General features: G+C 36.6%; 2 protein-coding genes across 6 annotated transcripts in view; both read right to left on the reverse strand.

Annotated features, from left to right (window-relative positions):
• CPLANE1 (ciliogenesis and planar polarity effector complex subunit 1) overlaps positions 1-16,372 on the reverse strand; it is a 63,881-nt gene extending 47,509 nt beyond the window's left edge. For 3 of the 5 annotated variants that reach the window (XM_080572857.1, XM_080572856.1, XM_080572853.1), the window contains exons 1-16: positions 15,283-15,702; positions 15,008-15,154; positions 13,406-13,541; positions 13,094-13,213; positions 11,999-12,225; positions 11,571-11,677; positions 10,871-11,027; positions 9,957-10,060; positions 9,610-9,792; positions 7,876-8,125; positions 6,623-6,775; positions 5,185-5,945; positions 3,764-3,945; positions 3,013-3,093; positions 2,202-2,366; positions 1,294-1,467 (exon numbers count right to left, since the gene is read on the reverse strand). In XM_080572857.1, the coding sequence (XP_080428983.1) occupies positions 1,294-1,467; positions 2,202-2,366; positions 3,013-3,093; positions 3,764-3,945; positions 5,185-5,945; positions 6,623-6,775; positions 7,876-8,125; positions 9,610-9,792; positions 9,957-10,060; positions 10,871-11,027; positions 11,571-11,677; positions 11,999-12,225; positions 13,094-13,213; positions 13,406-13,541; positions 15,008-15,088 (2,881 nt within the window). In that variant the 5' untranslated portion in view covers positions 15,089-15,154; positions 15,283-15,702. The other 2 variants (XM_080572854.1, XM_080572855.1) reach the window with 2 other exon arrangements.
• A 1,975-nt stretch (positions 16,373-18,347) lies between these two features.
• NUP155 (nucleoporin 155) overlaps positions 18,348-22,055 on the reverse strand; it is a 30,707-nt gene continuing 26,999 nt past the window's right edge. The window contains exons 33-35 of the mRNA XM_080572867.1: positions 21,602-21,738; positions 20,690-20,790; positions 18,348-19,360 (exon numbers count right to left, since the gene is read on the reverse strand). Of these exons, the coding sequence (XP_080428993.1) occupies positions 19,222-19,360; positions 20,690-20,790; positions 21,602-21,738 (377 nt within the window). The 3' untranslated portion in view covers positions 18,348-19,221. The remainder of the gene's footprint in view (positions 19,361-20,689; positions 20,791-21,601; positions 21,739-22,055) is intronic.

Below are 22,055 nucleotides of genomic sequence, written 5' to 3' on the forward strand. Positions count from 1 at the left end.
GAGCTGGGCTTGTTCAGCCTGGAGAAGAGGAGGCTCAGGGGCGACCTTATCGCTCCGTCCAGGTACCTTAAAGGAGGCTGTAGTGAGGTGGGGGTTGGTCTGTTCTCCCACGTGCCTGGTGACAGGACGAGGAGGAATGGGCTAAAGTTGCGCCAGGGGAGGTTTATGTTGGATATTAGGAAGAACGTCTTTACTGAAAGGGTTGTTAGGCATTGGAATGGGCTGCCCAGGGAAGTGGTTGAGTCACCATCCCTAGAGGTCTTTAAAAGGCGTTTAGATGTAGAGCTTAGTGCTATGGTTTAGTGGAGACCTTGTTATTGTTAGGTCAGAGGTTGGACTCGGTGATCTTGGAGGTCTCTTCCAACCTAGATGATTCTGTGAACTCTCCCTCCTTGGAGATCTTCAAAAGCCATCTGGACATGGTCCTGAGCAAACAGCTCTAGGTGGACCTGCTTGAGCAGGGGGGTTGGACAAGATGACCTTCATAGATATTTTCCAACCTCAAACATTCTGTGATCCTATGAAAAATTTCCTAATAACCCAACTCTTTAAACAGAATCTTTTGCAGTAAAAAAATAAGCCACTGACTTTGATGAATAGTCATTCTCAGAAAAATACTGAAAGCAGGACTTAAACTAACAACTACTGCTTGGGTTCAGTGACATACTAGCTTGGCATTACAACTTGTCCCGGTGTCAGAAGCATTTTGACTTCCAAGAGGTTGCTGAATAAGCAAAAAATGTGGTTGTTTTTTTTTTGGTGGCTTTTCAGTTCGAGACACACCAAACCACAGATTCAATTTGAGTATTTTAAGTGCTGCTTTTCTCCCATTTTTGTGAGTATCAAAGTCAGTCAGAGCCATAGGTCTAGGCAAAAGTAGTATTAAGAACCATGAAATTCTAATGTTGCTTAATTTGGGTGAGAAAAAAACAACTCATCCCATCATCCTTTTGCCTAATCTAGTATCACACTTTGATAATTTGCTTCAAAGCACAGAAAAAAGATATAAAAAGCCAAACCAACAAAAACCTATGGTTTACATAAATCAGTTGCCCACAAACTATTAACTTTAAATAGCAAATTATCAATAATCAAGAAATGAAAAATTAATCTCACACAGAGACACACATTTTCCTCGACAAAAAAATATCTGGAAAAATAATTTTATCTTTACAATTAATAATGTTGAAACCATCAATCACCAAGTTGAAGCACAATAGACAACACTGACATAAACAAGAAAAAATGATAAGAGTTAAACACAGAAAATTAAACTGCTTTTAAGAAAAATACCTGTTTCGATGTGGAGTGGATGTAGGATGTTAACATTGTGGGGTGGAAAGATATAGAGCAGCTGATTTGTGAAATAAGCAGCCATGAATCGTGCCATGGATCGAATCACAGCCATAGCAGTTTCAGTATGAACATTGGTTATCATCCACAGTTCATGCTGAGAATACCTGGTGTCTAAAAAAAACAGATGTCAAATTTGAACATTTGAGGAAAATTATTTTAAATTTGAACACTAAAATTGCTTAATCAAATTCTATATATTTTTTACTACTAAAAATATGATATTAAATTTATTGACAATTTTTTAGGATATAGCTAAATCTTCTTCACTAATTACACGTTATATTAAAAGACTTTTATATTAGGGTTCTAATGATGAGAAATGGACCTCTAATATCAAAATTTAGACCAGAACTGAGTCAAAATACTGTTTACATTTGGAAATTTAGATGCCGTTATGACTTTGGAGAAAAACAACACAAAACTTTTCAAAAAAAAAAAAATCCCCTATCAACTGTTCACCGATCTTAAATCAACTACTTCACCATACTGTATCATAAAAGTACAGAATCAATATCACATCATTTCCCTGTTACTTTTCTTATCCAAAGACTTTCCTTAAGCAGATTTGAATCTAGAGATATTTAAACAGGACAAGTTCTCACTATCAATTGTACATTGAAAGCTGCCTGAATGCTTACTCCAACACATACAGATGAAAGGGCATCTGAGAATCTGAAAAAGATCTCTAAGGTCACTTAAAACAGAAATCAGTCTGACATCAGCTTCACTCCAGTGTAAAGAGAAAAGCATGATGTCAAGTGTGTGTGTGATGGCATATAAATCAGATACTAGGTTACTCAAACAGTATCAACATACACATTCAGTTTTATGCAATACAAACATACCAGAAAATTTTTCCATCTCCTTCACTGAGACCTGTGATCGCCTCAGAATCTCTTGTACTAGATGATCACAGAGTCCCTGAGCCTCACACAAGTTATAGTGATACAGATGGCAGAACAGTATAGCAAGGTAGTATCTAGTCTGAAGAAAACATGCTCTTTTTCCTCCTGCATTAAAAGAGAAGGAAAGTCATTAGACAAGGAAACAAACACAGAAAACAGAGAGAGCAAATCTGAAAGTACAAGTTCCTCCTACTCCAGAAAGGTATCTACACAAATACCTACTCTGAGAAGCTGAGTAGAAGAAATCAGGAGCAGCTGTTTTAGGAGATACAATCCTCTGTCAACCTCTAAGTTACTAGTGGGTTAACTGTAATCCATAATGGTTTCACTTAAAGAGATATGACAGTTTTCAAAATACTATAGCGTATAACTTAAGACAGACAAACAGGACAGCTCGAGGTAGTCTAGCCTTTACAGAAGAGATGCCTAAAGTACAAAGAAATTGCTTGGAGATCCACTAGTCTTCCAGTATCCTGAGTTCTTTCTGCACAATGTATCCTTCCTGTACCAAGTACTTTACAGTCACAAGAGAACTCTGATATCAATGTAGAAATGTATAGGCTTTTCTCAAGGAACAATCAAACATAAGTTTTGGCTGTTGTCTATTCAATCTCCAGCTTAATTTCAAACATGCATCCTTCATCTTTTTTGCCTTCTTTTTTGACAAGGCAACAGAGAATCACAAATAACTACACAAAGTAATCATACACACTCTACCCTTCCCCCATCAAGAAAATATTTTATCCCTTACCCTTTGCCTTGATTTCACAAAGAGATCTTTTCCAAACATCCACAGATTCTCTGTATGAGCCTAAAAGGAACTTCTCCTCACCTTTAAAAAAAATCACATATCAATACACTAAAAGCTCTACATAGTTACAGTTTTACATTTGCAAACACACAATTACTGCAGTATGATTTACAAAAAATATATATATATATACACACACACACACACACACAGTGTGGAAGATAGAGCACCAGACACAAGTGCATAGGAAATTAAGCTACAGCCATATACTTTTTGCAAAATAAATATGTTAGATTAAGTCCATTATGCTACATTAATGATGCTTAGTTGAGGCTGACTGCATTTATGTACATGATGTGTTCATGCCCACAGTGTTCACACAGACTGAGCACGACTTCTAAACAGAAATCCAGTCAAGATAAGCATTGTGATGCCAATCTACCTCAGAAGAAATAAAACAGAGCAGGATTCAGATCTTTCTTTCATATTCTCTAGCTCATGATTCAAAGCAAAATTAATAGTTTTTTTAGTTAGCTCAACAAGCTGTATAGGATAACACAAGTATAGTATGTACAAGTGTAGACATGAAGTATTTAGAAGAGTTCTAACCAAATTTTAAGAGAAGCCCAACGCTAACTTATTTTTTAATTTGGTGGACAGTTACTGACTCTCATTAAGCTGGACCTAATTTTCTAGTGTTCAGTTAACTGTGCAACTACCTAACAGTTGTAGTTCTTTACAAAGTACTAACCAGCTACAGAATTAATCTTCAAATGTCGTTCTAAGGCCACTCCTGAAGACTGGAGAGTTGCTTGTATATGACTTAAGAGCAATGAGACAACAGACTCTTCTGCATTCTTGTATGCTTTGCTGTTCAGCTGCATCTGATACCAAACCACTTTCTTATACAATAGTCGCCATAGTACAACCAACCTGTAGCTCAATAAGTAAAATATGAAAAGAAGACAAAGCAGTTCAATTTATTTTTTTTTGTTTTGCATTATGAATTTAAAAACACAATTATGTTTTATGTTAACAACTATTTTCCACACTGCAACAATGGGAAAAATAAACACATTTTGCCCTGGGTTTTGTTTTTTGATCAATAAACATTGCTATGTTTATGAAAATTCAGCAGAATTAGGATCCTTCAAGTACCCAAACACCATCTTCAAAGTGAATCCCTGGCTATCCAAACAATAGGGAAAAGAAATAACCCAGATAAATCTCAGAACAGATTATCAGTGACTCTGTAAAGAAGATTGATGAAATATACACGATGTAAGTAAGCATAACAGAAAAATGAAGTCAGGGGAAAGCTGACTGCAGAGAACGAACCTAGGGCTAACAAGTCCCTGCAGCCTAGCACAGTACTATTAAGTGTACCAGCTCAGATAGGTAATAAACTTGCCAATAACAACCAAATACGCATTGCCACAGTCCTAAGAAAGCTTACACAAAACCGTAATACACCTGCATCTTGTTCTCTAGCACTTCTGCTTCCAATACTAATGTGTGCATAGCCAGTCACATTAATAAATGCACCGCTCAATACCTGGAGCACAACTAACCCAGAATGTGGATCATCATGTAAGAGACAATTGCCTATCAAATTTACAATGAACCTAACATTATATTTTCAGCTTATTGAAGAAATATATTCCACTGTAGTAAGAGGAAAGTTTCTTTCAAGCCTATGTGTAAAACTTCGAAGCAGAAATGCTGATAGTTCAATGTTTCCACATACTGCAGTTTTGCTTCTTGCTCCAGGCCACCATATATATTTAATCACATCCAAAGTTTGCTGACTAAATACATGTTATAGATATACTGCATATGAGCCACCTTTTGGCTCCACGGAATTCAGAACTTCTGCTTGGAAGGGGAGGGAATGGACATAATGCAGTAAAAACAACATGAATTGTAAAATCTGGTGCAAGCTGTTACCCCACCATTTATCTCTGAACCAACTGAAAGTTATTAGTTAAGTTAGTGTAACTGAACTATATTCAACTACAGGTTTGAGCCCCCATCTGCATGCTTTAATAGATTACCATGCTTTTCCATGGAGTGAGCTATAAAAGAAACAAAAGGATGTTGCAATTACTGTATATTTAAAAAAATAAAATAGCTGTTACAACACTTTTTCCAGGCAAAGCAGCTAATTCATACCTTTTTTCTGTTTTTTCATCGTAGTTTACTGCTTGAGGAAGCTCTCTAAGCAGAGATTTCAGTGAGCTGAATTTCTGAGTCGCACTGTCATCAAGAAGTAGGAAAATAGGTACAACAAGCGAGTCAAGCTCCACAACACTATGAACACCAGGAGATGCAAAAAAATTCTCATACTGTGGTACGCATACGCTACTTAGAGTGTTAGAAACCATCTTCAAAAGACAGAAGCATGCAAAAAGGTTTTTGGAGAACAACAGATCTTGTTGCTGAACGAGCAACAGCTTTAAAGTTTGCAATGTCAGCTTTGCCACATGCCCAGTAAGACTGGCTCTTGAATGCCAGTGCAAGACAGTTAAGTACTGTTGAAAATATTTTAAAACACAATGAATCCACTGAGTATTCTTCACGGACTTGCATAAAAGCGCATCCTGATTTAGCAGAGAACACTTCACAAACTGAAGAATGTTGAAAAAATGGGTAATGCAGCTTACTGTATAATTCAGGAAAGTATCCTTCTCTTGCATATTTTTTGAAACACCTATCTGCCAAGCAGCAAGGAGATTTTTCTGTATGGAATGCAGTTCCACTGATAAGTTATCTTTCTCTTCAGCATTGTCTTTTGCATGAATAGTATCAAACATTGATGCAAATTCTAAGTGGCCTTGATCAGCTTTACCAATAAATGAGGTGATTCTTTGGCTAACATAGCTGGAAGAGCTATTATGAAAATGTTTTTCATCATCTGATTCTTCTTCATAATCCTAAACCAGGAAAGAAAAAAAAAGACAACAGTTTAATTCAAGCCTATTGCCAGAGCTTGGTCTGCAACCTACCATTTAATGAGTTTCACAAATGGAACTTTTATTCTTAAGTAACTCACTTAATTGCTAATATGTTTACTTCATTATCAGTTTCACCTAGAGCTCAAATTAAATACGGTTATTTGGAATAGTTGTGCAGGTAGAAATTGTACTCCCTAACAAAAAAAATCACTTACGCTATAGGGACTGCAAGAGTGTCTAAATCAAAAAATAAACACCTGTCCTTTATTAAGCAAAGAGTTTGAGGAGGAGTATTTGCCAGATATTTGTAAAATATAAAAGCCACTCAACAAAAGCTCCAAAACTACAAAGAACAAACAAAAAAACCAAAGGCGTGAAATGGAATCGGAAGACTGTTCTGTGATCAAAGTTACTGTGCCGTTCTTCCAAAAGAGATATACAGATTTTTTGAATCCTCTAAAATTGAGGATAAATAGCTTACATTCTTAGGATAATAATATTATACTTTCTATTAATATACCTTATAGTGCGATACTTTTTTTTTAATATAGTGAAGCTATACACCTTTTAATATAGTGAAGCAACACCTTTTAATTTAGAATATCTTAAAAGTAAATAAATTGTATAATTATAAGTGGAAAAATGCTATTAAGTACCAGTAAGTCCACAGTTTTCTCACTCATTTCCGTTGTGTCCTCTTCCAGAAATTTTGGAATGTTGGGATTGATGGAGTTATGATTTTGAGTGTGTTTTAAAAGGCTAGCTTTTAACGACAACAGTGACCGTATATGCAGATATCTCCCTTTAGACTAAAAGAAACAATAACAATGCAAATCATTATTTGTGTCTAGCAAAATCAAACCAGATACTTGGTAAATAAAACAAGGAAATTGGTCTCTTATGTAAAAAGCTTCAGCTTTAAAGTCCCAGACAGAAAGGAAGAACAGGTTAGCAGGTATACATTCGCATAGAAACAAACTATCATTTGGCCATGCTTTGGAACTCTGAATTTGCTCAGTATTTGACAACTCTATTTCTTCATGCTGAACGAACCTGCTTTCTTGATCCCTCAAATGATCCTACAAGTTTGCTAGTATTTAGGCCCTTCTTGCATTCTTAACAGCAACATATCTTTCAATGTTGCCTCAAATTCTTGCCCACTCTCCTGGTTTATACGTAAATACCAGAATATCCCATTTCTCAAAAAAAAACAAAACAAAAAACAAACAAAGACAAACCGATAGCCATTTGAAGACAAGTGGTATTCCAATGGCATACACAAAAATTCTCAATACCTATTTTCTTAAGGAGCTGGGTGGTTGGTAACACTTGCAAAACCTTTTCCTTCAAAGGTTTCCATTTTCCCAGACTTAGCTCTATTGAGAAGTGATAGAAAAATAAACCCATAAACTTTTAACAAGCCTTAGCCAACAACATCAGTTAAGGGCCTAATATAAATTCAGACAGCACCGTTGGGACTGCTGCTGACTGCTTTAGAACAACACCTACCTAGAGAGACAGTGGTTTTACAGAATAATTTCTGCATCATTCCGAAAAGATGAGTTGGTCAGAGTGGCACAATACCAGTCAATGCTCTGAAGCAACTCTGTAGAGAAATCCACCCCATTCTATCACAGATTCAGAAAGAATATACAGTAACAGTTAAGGCTATGTCCATGTCCTTTACTACATTTTACTGAAATGCTACCCAGACTTCACAGGAATAAAGTTTCAAATAAAACTATATATTTGGTGTTTTTCAGTTCAACGCCATTCTCAAAACTGCTTCCTACTTCAAAAGGATTTACATTAATTTCACAATAAATTGAGGTACTCTGTTTGAAAAGGTGCATTTTTATATGTAAGAAGTTTTATTTTACTTAAAGCACACAAATATCCATAACCCTACCTTGGAGTTCACTAAATTCTTTCGGACATTTTCCAGCCGTTGGGTTGAGTCAAGCAAAAGGGATCTTAAAAATCCTGCTGGTGAAAGATTGTTAGGAAGTCTTAGCACTGTTATCATGTATCCATCAGAGACAATGAGGTAGGGTAATCTTGAGTGTGAAGCAACAGAGAATCTCTGTCTCATAAGGTCACTTTCAGAGGCTGAAGAACCAAGAGTCTGACTAGAGTCTTGGCACAATGAGTGGTGTTGTCTGAAAGACATACCAAAAAATAAGATGCAAATATCACATATGGTAATCATGAATAAAATAGAGAAGAAATAACTTTAGAACATTTTATACCACTCCACTACCATCCCAATGGCCCCATTCAGAGTTTTAAGGAAGTGTCTAAATTTTCTCAAGATAAGCAAACTTTGCGTAACACTGTTTGTGCTTGCAAAATGCCACTGTTTTTCTGCAGTTGTGATTTTGTGAATTTTAGAAAAATAAAACAGCTTTCAATATTTCCATATTATGTTGTTAATAAATATTACACATTTTCCCCACTTTGAATTTAAATCTCTATATCGCACTCTCTTACTTAGGTCTTGCAGTCTATGACAAGCATTTGAACATGAAATCCTATTCAACCTCTAATAGTCACATACGAAAACCAAAAAATCCCTCAAGATCTGAATCAGTTCAGACATTCAACACAAAGATTTTAAATCAACAAATAAGTCTTCTTTAACAAAAGAGGTCTTACAAAGTCTTTTCTTACAAAAAATAAATCCTTACGGAGTTCTGGAAAACTGTTCTGTATGTCCTGTAATGCTAAACCCGTAATACTTTGAAATACTGGGTAAAATTACTGTTCTTTTTCTGTATCTTAGTAGTCCAAACTTGAGTAGATTATTTGAAAACAAAGTAGCTGCAGATATTCAATAATAAACCCTAACTGACATATTTTAATACATTTTACTATCTGATTTCTCAACCAGACAGTGTTAGAAGGTATAATGCACTACATTTACATGCTATCCAGGTTTAGTCACTCAGTAGTAATAGTAGGATATATATATATATGTAGTAGTTACATATATATATATTGAATATACACCTATTGAATGTGTTATATATATATATATATACACATGTATGCATATATATGTATATATACATGTAACACACATATTCAATATAGTAATGTTTAGATTCTGGTTTGTTTCTTCTAAGTATTCAGAATGTATTACTTTTTGTAACTTTCAACTTATGCTACAAAAGCATTAACAGCAGGGGTACTCCAAAAATTGAACATCTAACTAGTTTTTGTCCACACAGATATGTTATTTACAAGATCTGAAACAGAAACATGATAAAGTTCTGTAAGTAAAATTAAACAGTGAATAAAGAAATATGACTGGATTAAAACAAGTGTATAATTTTAATATTTGTGTAAATTTAGTTTCTTCCTACATCATAAAAACATGCTATTTTTAATTACTAAATCCAAACACTAAAAAAAAGTCAAACAATGTATACTTATGCTATCACAATACCAATTTTCATTATAACAAACCCATTACAAGAAATACAACTATGAATGAGAAACATTGAAAAGACACATGAAAATCAAAAGACTGAACTTGAAAGATGAAGCTTAAATTTGTAAAAAAAAAAAAAAAAAAAGGTATGTATGAAAATAAGATATAATCATAAGACAAGGATGTATAAACATTTTCAAACCCTTTTACCTGTATGTTATTAGTGGGTGAAACGGAATAAATTCTGCTGGTCCAAATTCTACAGAGCAGCCAGAAGTAATCAAGGTCAGCAATTCACCCATACAAGTCAATAAAATCAAAGACCCACGTTTTAACATGCAAGCCAAGAAAAGGCTATCAGCAGTCCAACTCATATCACTGACCCAGTAGGATCTATATTGGGAAGGAGAGATATTTTCTGTCAAATCTCTGTACCAAACATTAGGTTAACTTTATTTAAACAAAAAACACAAAACAAAACCGCCCCCCTCCAAGAAAAACAATAACAATGAACAACAAAAACAAAAAAGACAACTGCAGAAACATCAATTACTGACCTAATAAACTTGGATGGAACGGTGCTACTCCTGCTACTACAACCTTTAAGGCTACCCGAAACAGTTACAAAATTCAGGGTGTTTAAAAACAAAATCTGAGTTGCCTAGAATGAAAAAAAGCACATGTAAATAAACTGTTAATGTTTGTATCAAAACGTCAATATTGTAAAAGTAATTTCTACTAGCGTGTTATGCATTATATTTGATATCCTGGAAACATTACTCCATATGAAAGTGACTTGCACTTCGATATTTTTTAGTAGTTAAGAGTATTTATTAGTTTCTATGCCCATTTCTATATTCGAAAAATACTTAAGGATTATTACATACCAAACATATATTTAGATATTCCTTTTAATATTTTATCTAAAACCCTTAAAGTAAAATTATTCTTCTCCAGTAATGTTGGTGAATAACTGGAGCTTTTAAGGACAGCATCAAAACATCCTTGTACACTAAGTAAACTGGTCAATTTCCCTGTTACCACTAACACTAAAAACTGCATTAGGATTTGGCCTCTGATTTGTTAGAAGGAGTAACATTATAAAGTGAGGTCATAACCTCCTGTACATTTTAGGCTGAAGCCTGAGTGAGAATCATCCATAATCTTTACAGACACAATGCAGTAACTTACTTTAATTTCTTTATTATTGTATTTCTTGGAGATTAGAGATAAGAGATGTCATGGATTTCTCAACTGAACAACAACATTCAAAAAGTTGTGGCAGAATTTCTTAGCTATGGATATCAATATAATCACGTGTAGCAATATGGACTTGCTCCTGTAGGAGCTGAAAATTTACGCTGAAATTTACGCTGAAAATGAGTTCTAAAACGTGTTATTAAATCCTTGTTACCAGACTTCATGCAAACTGAACTACTAACTTCAGTGACATACTGTCTGTCATTCATACCTTTGGATCATTTTGGTTAACAGCTACTGCAAGTAACAGTCCATCTCTTGCAAATGCAGATAGCAAAGCTCCTCTTGACTTTACAGATACACACTGAGGAATCAAATTAACAAGAGAACAAGTCTGCTGTACCCAGTGGATCTGGTATGGCAAAGAACTGAATACCAAAAAAGACCACAAAAAAGAGAGATAATTCAGTTATGCTGAATGGAATGACTTATATATCATACAAGAAACCACGCAAGACAAAGACATATGAAACGTACAATAAAAAAGCCCACTAGTTTTCTTCAGAAACCTTACAAATTAGAAGTATTTATATGAATTTAAATTTATGTCCCAGTGATGAGAATGATTTTTATGGGTCAAAAGTTTTGACTATATGTACAGAACATGAAAATAAATAGAGAGATGCACGCCACAGAATTAAGACACCCGCATTCTAGCCAGGAACAGCCTCCTCAGACAGTATAATGTCATCCAACACAGGATTATTCAGAGTTTGAAAATGGAAATCAACTGTTGTAAATAAAAGAGTAAGAAGATTCAAAACATGACAGAAAACACGAGAGATTACATAAGCTAATTTTACCTCAATATAAATACATGTTCACATGCAGCTTTGAAAACCCATTGTAAAGTATTTCATAGTAAAACCTTCCTCTTAAGCTAATGCAACTTCAAATAACTTTGAACATACCTAACATATTTAAAGCTATATTCATGCCATCGCAGAATCAAAAATGTGAGTACCAAACACTCTTCAGAGTAAAACACAAATGAGCACAAACAGCAATCACCCAGTATCTGTGGGGAAAAAAAAAAAGACAAAACAAAGTCTAAATCGTGGTTGTACATGATTACTCATATATTTAGCTCAGTAGTTATCCAAATTACAACATAATGCTGTCATTTAGAAATTCGAGGAATTTAAGGCAGGCAAGAACATATGGGGCTAGATGAACTTTGATCTGATTCAGTATGGCTGTTTTTATGTTGCTATTAAATCTCTTACAAACTGAATGATTAAGCCTACAAACAACAAAGAGGCAGACATTGCTTACTGTAGCTTTTGTGGCTCAAATTTATTTAGGAAATTACATGATCAGTTCAGGTCCCATTTTTTACCTCATTTTGTACGAAAGCAGCATGCACTCCAATTTCTTTTTCTTCAGTAGAAGGTAACATCACTGATTCATCAGGCAAAATTTGTGTCCAACGCCCAGAAGAACTTTTATAAGAGGGTTCATTTTCATGTTCTGTGCTCTCCCATAGAAAGACACATGCTGTAGGAGTAGTTAACAGCGCCTTTCTGCCATCTCCGGACACATACAAGTACAATCTCATCAAACGCTCTAGAAAAAACAACAACGTGCCAGAATAATTTTTGCTCTTCTGCTGGATTTAGATTAAAAAAGTAAAAAGAACAGGAAAATTATTTTAATCTCTTTCACAACAAATCCAAGCTGCCACCTTAAGTGTCTTTCATTTCCAGCTTAATCACTAATAGTAGACCTTTGGCAGCAGTAATGTCAAATGGGATGACCATTTGTATGGATTTTATGAATCATCTTTCCCGTAGGACTCATCCATTAGAGGTGTTTCCTGAGATGGTCTTCCCTGAAATCCATCTTTTCATGAGAACTATGAATACATGCACAAGTACTCTACTTATCTACTACCTTCAACTCCTAAATGCACTATTGATGTTCCCTGAAATCACGGATTGCTTGTACAATACTTCACTTTGTAACACAGTATCAGTTAAAATATCCAATAAATGACACTTACAATGATATACAACTTAAATAGTACTAGATTTATAAATTATATGACTTCACAGTATTTTCTCCAGTTAGCATGTCATAAAACCCTACCTAGAAAATACACTTAAAATGATGCATATAGTGTTTAACTTAAATGTATGTCTTCTCTAAAATATTTATAACCTAAGGAATGATTAGTTATCAACTGTAGAAAATCATTATAAATAAAATATATATTGCATTTTAAAATGGATTAGTTTTCAGATTTCTAAATGAAAAAAAATGTTTCATTTACGTAATGAAAAGGACATTTTTCAAAGCTTCGCTAACAAACAAATTATACAAATGCAAACCAACATAAGAATATAGCCTTTTATTTCTGCAATAACACCTAATAAAAACAGGAAAAACATTTTGCATCTACAACATTTTCAAAAGACAAACCGGAAACATTTACCTTGTGCTGCTGCAACAACCTTCCTAGACTCTTCAATTGCTGGAATGATTTTCAAGCAGTCCTGATCTTTATTCCAAAGAAATAGCTCTCCTGTTGTAAGTATTCCTGCCAACCAAGCACCTGTGTTCATTAGGGGAGAGATGTTTGGAAGCATTTATTGTGAAGTACTTAAAATTATTTCCCTTGCTTTTTAGCCACAGTTCTAAAGTTGAAAGTAAACTGAGAAATACTTTAGGTATTGTATCTTTTCAAAGTGTTACAACTATAAATAAAATAGTATGAGTTTATAATACATAAGATACTATACTTAACCATTTCCTGATGTTGTTAAGACAACTACATTTTTTAACAGTGACTGCAGCCGAGGGATTTTTTTCTTTGTTTTCCCTGATGGCAAGTTAATTTCATTTATATGTTTATCATCTAGAAGAAAAACAGCCTCTTTTTCCTGACAAAAGAAAAAAAAAAAGAGCATTTCATGTTTTTAGTGATTTTTTAAAAATGACATTTTCTATGTAAGCCTGCAAAGTAATTCAGACAGACATTAAAAACTCTTAGAGAAAAATACTGATGGGAAAGAAAGAAAATATGTTACAGGGCAGGGACACCTCCCACCAGACCAGGTTGTTCAAAGCCCCATCCAGCCTGGCCTTGAGCACTGCCAGGGATGGGGCACCCACAGCTTCTCTGGGCAGCCTGTGCCAGGGCCTCACCACACTCACAGGAAACAATTTCTTCCTAGTGTCTAATCTAAATCTACCCTCTTAGTTTAAAGCCATTCCCTCTTGTTCTGTCACTCCACTCCCTGACGGAGTCCCTCCGCAGCTTTCCTGCAGGCCCCCTTTAGGTACTGGAAGGCCGCTGTAAGGTCTCCCCGGAGCCTTCCGTTCTCCAGGCTGAACAACTCCAACTCCATCAGCCTGTCTATACAGGAGAGGTGCTCCAGCCCTCTGACCATCCTCACAGCCTTCCTCTGGACTCACTCTAAAAGCCCCACATCCTTCCCATGCTGGGGGCCCCAGAGCTGAATGCAGGACTCCCAGTGGGGTCTCATGAGCTCAAAGCAGAGGGGGACAATCACCTCCCTCACCCTGCTGGCCATGCTGCTTCTGATGCAGCTCAGGACATGGCTGGATTTCTGGGCAGCAAGCACATACTAACTGCTCACGTTGAGCTCCTCATCAGCTGTCCTCCCCAAGTCCTCCTCAGAGCTGCCTGCAATTCCTTTTCCACCCAGCCTGCATATGTGCTTGTATAATTGCTTTACAGTACAACATCATATCTAGGATTACCCTACACTGATGATGTATTTGGTTCACAGATTTTAAACTATTAAATCAGACTTATAGTCATTACTAAGAAGTTCTTCAAAGTATCTCAATTGTACCACATGCCAACAAATGCAAGAGTAGACACTTGTTACCTCATGTTGTAATGTCTAATTCGGTCATATTTTTGCCACTATTTCAGTAGAAAGAATGGCCCTTAAACAGTTACATAATTGAACTCAAATTATATATTATAAGAGAAGAAAAAAAATAAGTCTCCTTTTATCAAGGCTGAAGAAAGCACATCTTTCAACAAACGCAGCAGGGGATTGTTCACAGTTTTCAATGATGTACTGTAAAAAGAGTTATGAAAAACTAAAACCATCAAAACAACAAACTCCGTACAGGGCACATGTTTTGAAAAACTGACTCTTTATTGTTTATCTGAGCAGTCTTGAATTGCTCCAGCATCAAGCCAAGAAGACTGAAATGAATGACTTTTTTTTCCGAGAACTGTTAAGCATGGTATTTTCAAATCAACTCCCATTTACCCTCCTCCTTGAAGACAGAAATGCAAAGTGTTATATAATCAAAATATATCTATTCTTTGCAGAATTTTATTTTAATAAGTGTTCTTTACACTTACCTGTCCAATCCAGGAGATGCGAGTCCATGGTTTTCTTTGTTTGATAGATGTAGAGATGAGAACATCTAGCTTAATCTCCATTCTCGTAAAACCGGTAGGTAACCATAATTAAAAATATAAGTGTGTAATAATGGCCTTTTCACACACCTAGAGAGAATTTGAAAGAAAAGGAAAAAAGTTTTCAGTATTTGTGGGTGGGTAAAGGATAAGGAATGAGAACACAAACTCCTGACTGTAGCAGCTTCCAGCTAAACACAAACAGAGCCGATCCTTACCTGCATCTCCACAGTAACTGCTGTTTTCACCCACACATACGCTATAGTTCACTGGCTATTCACGGCTATTTTCACTCACATGGTTTACTGGCTATCCACAGGTTACATACTTCAGAAGGAATCGAGAGAAAGAAGCCACAAGACAAAACACCTCGGTGAAAGCACTAACAAGAAGACCGATAGCGAGGAAAACCATGAAGTTTTCCTTTCTGTGCAAGACACCAGAATCACCACGGAGCCGCCTCAGACCCGGGGGGCGGCACACTGCAGACCCCATCACCCAGGGGACCCTTGGCGGACCCGGGGCGGCGCACTGAGGCTGTCCCCAGCCCTCAGGACGCAGACAAAATGCAGCGCCCACCGCCGCGGGCAGAGCCACGTCCCCCCACACTCAGCTGCCCCCTGCCCCGGGCCGGCCGCGCTCACCCGCCGCCAACGGCCGAGGCGGTGCCGGGACAGCGCAGGGCGCAAGCGCGGGGCTGAGCCCGAGCCCGCCCAGCGGGCAGCACCGCCCCGGCAGCCGACATGGCGGAGGGGCGGTCGCGTCTTTCGTTGACTGGGGCCGTCGGTCGCTCCATGGCGTAGCAATGTCCGTCGGCTCCAGAAAGCTGGCCGCGGATACCTGACCAACGCCTCAGCCCCAGGGGGGAGAGCCCGGAGTCGTGTTGCACATACGGTGACGGCTTGGGGCGGCAGTAAGGTGGCACTTTGCCAAGCCAACGCTCCTGATCAAGTATGGGAATTTAGGTGAAATACAACATGAGGAGTTAGAACCCCTGTACTTTGTGTCTTGTCACCTTGGGGAAATGTATTTGATTCCCTTAAATAGGCCGCTTGCTCAGCCTGGCTCTTGCGCCTCAAAACACTTCAGAACAAGTCCCTTTCCACCATCCCTTAACCACCACATCTTCATCAAGAATCACAGAATAGGTGAGGTTGGAAGGGACTCTGGAGATGATCCAGTCCAACCCCCCTGCCGAGCAGGATCACCCAGAGCACATTGCACAGGATGGCATCCAGATGGGTTTTGAATATCTCCAGAGAAGGAGACTCCGCGACCTCTCTGGGCAACCTGTTCCAGTGCTCTGTCACCCTCACAATAAATAAAAAGTCTTCTCATGTTCAGCCAGAACCTCCTGTGCTTCAGTTTGTGCCTGTTGCCCCTCATCCTCTCACTGGGCACCAGCAGAGTCTGGCCCCGTCCCCTTGATACCCTGTGTTAGTATTAAAAACTGTTAAGTTTGGGCCAGTATGAAACAGGCATTGTTGTAAGACCAGCAAGGCGAATCTCTGACCTTGCAATGACACATATTGCTTGCTCAGCGATACGGCACCAGGCCACAAGTCACCCGGCATGAGACAATGCTGCCATCCACACAGCACACGCTGGCCATGCAGCTTTGCTTGATCACAGCAGTCTATCAAGGACTGCTGAGTGCTCCACTGAGGCTGGGGCCACTAATTGTGTGCTGCCCCGGGCTCGGGAGCATGTAGGGGCAAAACCTGTAACAGCAAGTTGCTCTGCGTCAGTGGGGCAGGAACATCAACCAAGGACAACATTGCCTTCGCGGGGACACCCACAAGACGTTGACACCTACCACACTGACAGGATGCTGATCACGACCAGGCTAAGTATCACTGGGGACAGCACCATGCTTGTCGTCACCCTTGTCATCACCCTGGGGTCGGTATGTATATAAATAGCTCATAATAAAGCTTGCTTGTTATATACAGGTAGAGCTCTTGTCTGATCCTTGCTGGGCTGAACCAGCTTCAGCCCCTGGAATCTAACTAGAACACACCCTACCTTCAGGTATTTACATGCATTAATGAGAACTCCCCTCAGTCTTTTCTCCAATCTAAAGAGACTCGGTTCTCTCAACCTCTCGTATGAGGGATGGTCCAGTCCTCTTATCATCTTAGCAACCCTTCACTGGACTCTGGAAGGTCCATTTCCCTCTTGTACTGGGGAGCCCAGAAATGGACATAATACCTCAGATGTGGCCTCACAAGGGCTGAGTAGAGTGGGAGAATTACCTCCCTCGACCTGCTGGCAACACTCTCCCAAATGTAGCCCAGGATACCATTGGCCTTCTTGACCACAAAGGCACATTGCTGACTCATGGTTAACTTGTCCACCAGCACCCCCACTGCTTCTCAGAGCTGCTTTCCAGCAGCTTTTGATAAACTCCCAGCCTGCACTGCACTGGTGCTTGGGGTTATTCCTCCCTTGGCATGGGACCCTGGACTTGCCTTTGCTGAACTTCATGAGGTTGTTGAATGTCAATTTTATGGGATATAACCAGAACCACAATTACTAGACCAGGGTAAGGATAAAAGATTTGCTTGGTGTGAAACACAGCTTCCTGCAAAAAATATTTTCTAACATCTATATCATCTGTTTTATATGGAAAGATGCCTCTTTTTCCAAGGACAGAATGTAGTTCCTCTATTTGAATACTTCACTAGTGAATTTCAACATTGACAGAAAAGCCAATATTAAGATTTCAGCTTTATTTTGATCTAACAAGAGGTAAAAAACCAGAATTACTCTAACTTACATAGTATGTTCCTGCATGCAATCTCTGACAGAAAACCACCAGAACATAGCTGGCAGTTGACAGGGAAAGAAATATAACAACTGCACTTTAAACAAAACTTTAGGGCATAATAATCAGATCGGGTAGTACAGGTCATAAGTAGTTAACTTGCTTGAAAATAAATGCCTTAATCCATAATCTTTTTTTTTTTTTTTGGAACACTTCTTGTAAGTGTATTAACTACTCATTTTCCTGGAAAAATTACATTAACCTACTGTGTATGCATGTACAAATATATTTGCTTCTTTTCCCCTTGAAAAATCTCTCCAAACTCCTTGACGACTTACTTGCATGAAAAAATTTGAGGAAGACTAAAGTCCAGCATAAACTACTATTTTCTTGTGTATGGCATACACAGTTTATGTCACTGGACATTTATATGCAGTGCATGGCAGTAAAACAGAGACAAAACATACGTGTATTTATAGAATGAGATTTTAAACATTGGGAAACATGTAGGCAGGATAAGGCACAACTGCTTCTCATTTTATTAAATATACAGAATTTGGGGCTTGTGTGCAAGTATAGAAAGTAAACAGAAGTCACTTCTTGACTTCTTTATTTGACTGTAACAGATACAACAAATTCATTAAAAAATCATTTTTAATTAATTTTAGTTCATCTAATTCAATTTTAATTCGTTTTAATTCAACAAATTCATTAAAATGGAATAGGGAAAATAATTTGAGGGGCTTTTAATACTGTTCTTTCAGTATATATCAGGTTGCTAATTGCTGCAGTTTCATTCCAAACATACTATTTATAGGTCATAGTGAAAGTGACAGTTATGAAACAATTCTCATTGTTATTGAAACTTGCCAATACAACACAGCTAGAGTTATGGGTGCATCACTAATCCCTGATATGACCATGTTTATAGTATGACTCCTCCAACATGTGCTTTTATCATCATCTTGCCTTCCACCAAACAGTCTTGTTTTGATACTTGTGAAACAGATAATAAAGTAGATTCTAACACTTATTTTTCCCATTCTTTCAAGTAAAGAAAAAGGAAAATATTTACCAAATATTTTTAATTCTGAAGGGAAAGACCATACAATGTCCTTTATTTCAACAGTATAAAAAAGAGCATTCTATCATTAAAAAAATTGGTAGTAGCAAAAGAAACTCAATTTGTCACATTTACATCCTACAATTTGTAGATACCTTTAGATGAGCAGGAATACAGACCACACAATCGATAATTGCAGCAGGAGATGCAACTTTCTTAAAATTTCATTTCATTTGTTCTTCCAGAGATTCAGTGCAGACATCTGAACTTTTATTTTATAGTTCATTTTATCTGAGCTAACGATTTTTTTTTAATTACATTAGTTAATCAGTGAAGCCGCTCTAATTTAGCCTGTAGTGATTTAAAATTCCCAATGGTAGTCTGCACTGTTAGCGTCGGGCTCATAGACTGAAGTTCAACCAGGTAGCAACTAACAGCATCCAAGCAAACATTTGTGAATCGTCGCCTTTAAAGAAAACAGAATAAAACATTGAATAACAACAAGCTCCTTTATATGTTTCTATATATTAGAATTTATCTGAAATATAAAGTGAGCAAGCCTCAGGTTTTAATGCAATAATGTATCTGCAAGATAGGTCAGCTACTTTGAAGTATTTAACTATTTATTAGAAAAAAATATTTTTTAAATTTAATGCTTGTGAGTGAGGTGTAATAGGAAAATAAACGAATCATTACAATTTACCTGATATTACGTATGATAAAATATGATACAGTTAATAACAAAGTGAATTATTTACTTGACAAATATTCAAATACTTAGATATAAATACAAACAAATGTATACATTATCAATTTATACAGTAACTTTAATATCAAACATTAATAGCAAATCACTATTTTTAATCCCTAAGTTAATTTATTTTGATTTTAATACATAGTATCCACATAAATTAATGTTAATTTAGATACTAAAAGTAGACAATATTCACTTAAGGTTCTAATAAGCCATAATACTTAAATTGGCTTACCATAAAACCAAAAAAGGAAGACAGAGGTAAACAATGTATTTGAAGAGAGGATATTTGCATGTATATTTTCCAACATAATTACAGCAATTTATGGTTAGAAGAGACATGAAGACATTGCCTAGTTCTGCCCCTTGTTTCTGAGACAGTATAGTTCTGACTGAAGTTTTCATAGTCTATTCATAAAAATTACCAACACTAGAGATTCCATAATATACTGGCAACTTTTTCAAGTATGTAACAATTCTTTTAGCTACAGTCTTTTACTAATATCAAATCTAAATTATTTCTTGTTCTGGATTAAGCTGAGTTTTAGTCTTAGAAAGTGATTAATCACCGAACTTTTAAGAACAATTTGTGAAGATTTATATACGTATTTATCTTCTCTTTCTACAATTCAGAAACCTTTGTGCTTCTAGCCTTTCTTCATGAAAGATTTCACTGTCTCATTCACAAAACAAAGACTTGATTCTCACTTTTCCCCACTTTTTCCAGATTCCCTTAAATTTGTCTTTACTACTTCCTAAATATATTCTTGAAAAAATTACAAAATAATCCTGTATTTTTCTCCCAAATTTTCAGTGAAGAAAACTCTTTGTTGAGGCAGTTTATGGGGAGAACCCTGCAAGTTTCTACTAGTTAGTTTAAAATTAGGAGTCTCAGTAATTACTACGTGGAAACAAACACTAAATTCTTTGCCCCTTCCCACCCCCCTCAAAAAAAACATTGAGAATAGCTCAAGTGCACTGCTTTAGGATATTTTGTACATTCTACTGTATACTTCCTTACGATGTAGCTGCCCCACTTACCTCAGAAGTACTCTGCTTGGATCTTGTACATATCCTGACAATAACACATGAATACACTCTAAAAGGTGTAAAGGCTTTTTCATCCTATTCCAATATGGGTCCTAAAAAATAAAATCCAAAATATTAAGATACATATTAATGGAAAATAAAAAAAAAAAGGGGGTGGTGGTGGTAGAATCAACAGACGCATATAAATTGCCAGCTTTGGTAGTTGTAACAACAATGTAAAAGAAGTACGAATTCTATCTTATATATATTCGATACATATTTTGAGTAATATTATGAGGTTTGAGTAGTAAAGCGTACATGAGATTAACTCAGTTTTCCTTTACCTAAGTCTGTGAAATAACAGATTTTAGGAAGTTCTGCATTTCTTACACTGTGAGGGATCTGGATAAAATGAACCAAGTCGATGTTCTTTGTTTTAATTCAGAAAACCTGTTCTACAACCCCAGAGCTACAAATTTTATGCTGATTGCATAACCAAAAGTTAACTATTATTTATGCCTGTTGCATTGATTATATTGATGACAGTAATATAGCAAATGTGAATCAAGAATAGGAAAGAAATAAAATCAGCGTATTCAAAATTTGATGTTCCTTCTGCAATATAACAATTCTAATCCTACTTAATACAAAATCAGCTTTAGGTGAAGTAAAAGGGTTAACAAGATCTAAACAATTTTCCTCACACTTTAGGATTCAAGTGAATAAAATCAACAGAAAAAAAAACAGCACTAAAACTCTTTGAATAAAAAAAGCTATGAAGTTGATACTTAGATATATCACAACTTTACATTTCTTTATATTTCCTGCCAAAAATTCTGATAGTAGTTGAAAAAAATTCCCACCCACCCACCCTTTTTTTTTTTTTTTTTTCCTTTTTGTTCTGTGTGTGGCTATTTTCCTTACCCGTGCTTTGAACAACTGGTCATATACTTCAAGCAGCCTCGGCAATGGCACTCCAATTTCTTGCATGGTATATGTTACAAAACCTACATCCCAGTTCAAAGCACAGACCTGTTGCTCTAGAAACTGCACTAAAAAATCTGGAGGAAAAATAAAATGGGATGTTTAGATTCCAACTTGTTAATGGCAGTTTAGCAAAGAAGGTCATTTGAAAGTGATTTATTAGCTCTAAGTTTGATTTTCTGTCTTCCACACCTTTGTTGGCACTTTTCACTTGTGAAGCAGATGCAACAGTTTCTCCCAGGTTGCACAGGGGAAAGGATATGCTAAATGTAACTACCTCCAAAGATGGTATTACCAAAAATGGTATTAAGCTATCAGCAACACGAGAGGGATTATTCAGACACCTTATTACAGTTCTACTATGGAACTGCTCTGTTAAGAAAATTACACTACC

Source organism: Anser brachyrhynchus (genome assembly GCF_964034855.1).
Source record: "Anser brachyrhynchus genome assembly, chromosome: Z".
Taxonomy (NCBI): Eukaryota; Metazoa; Chordata; class Aves; order Anseriformes; family Anatidae; genus Anser; species Anser brachyrhynchus.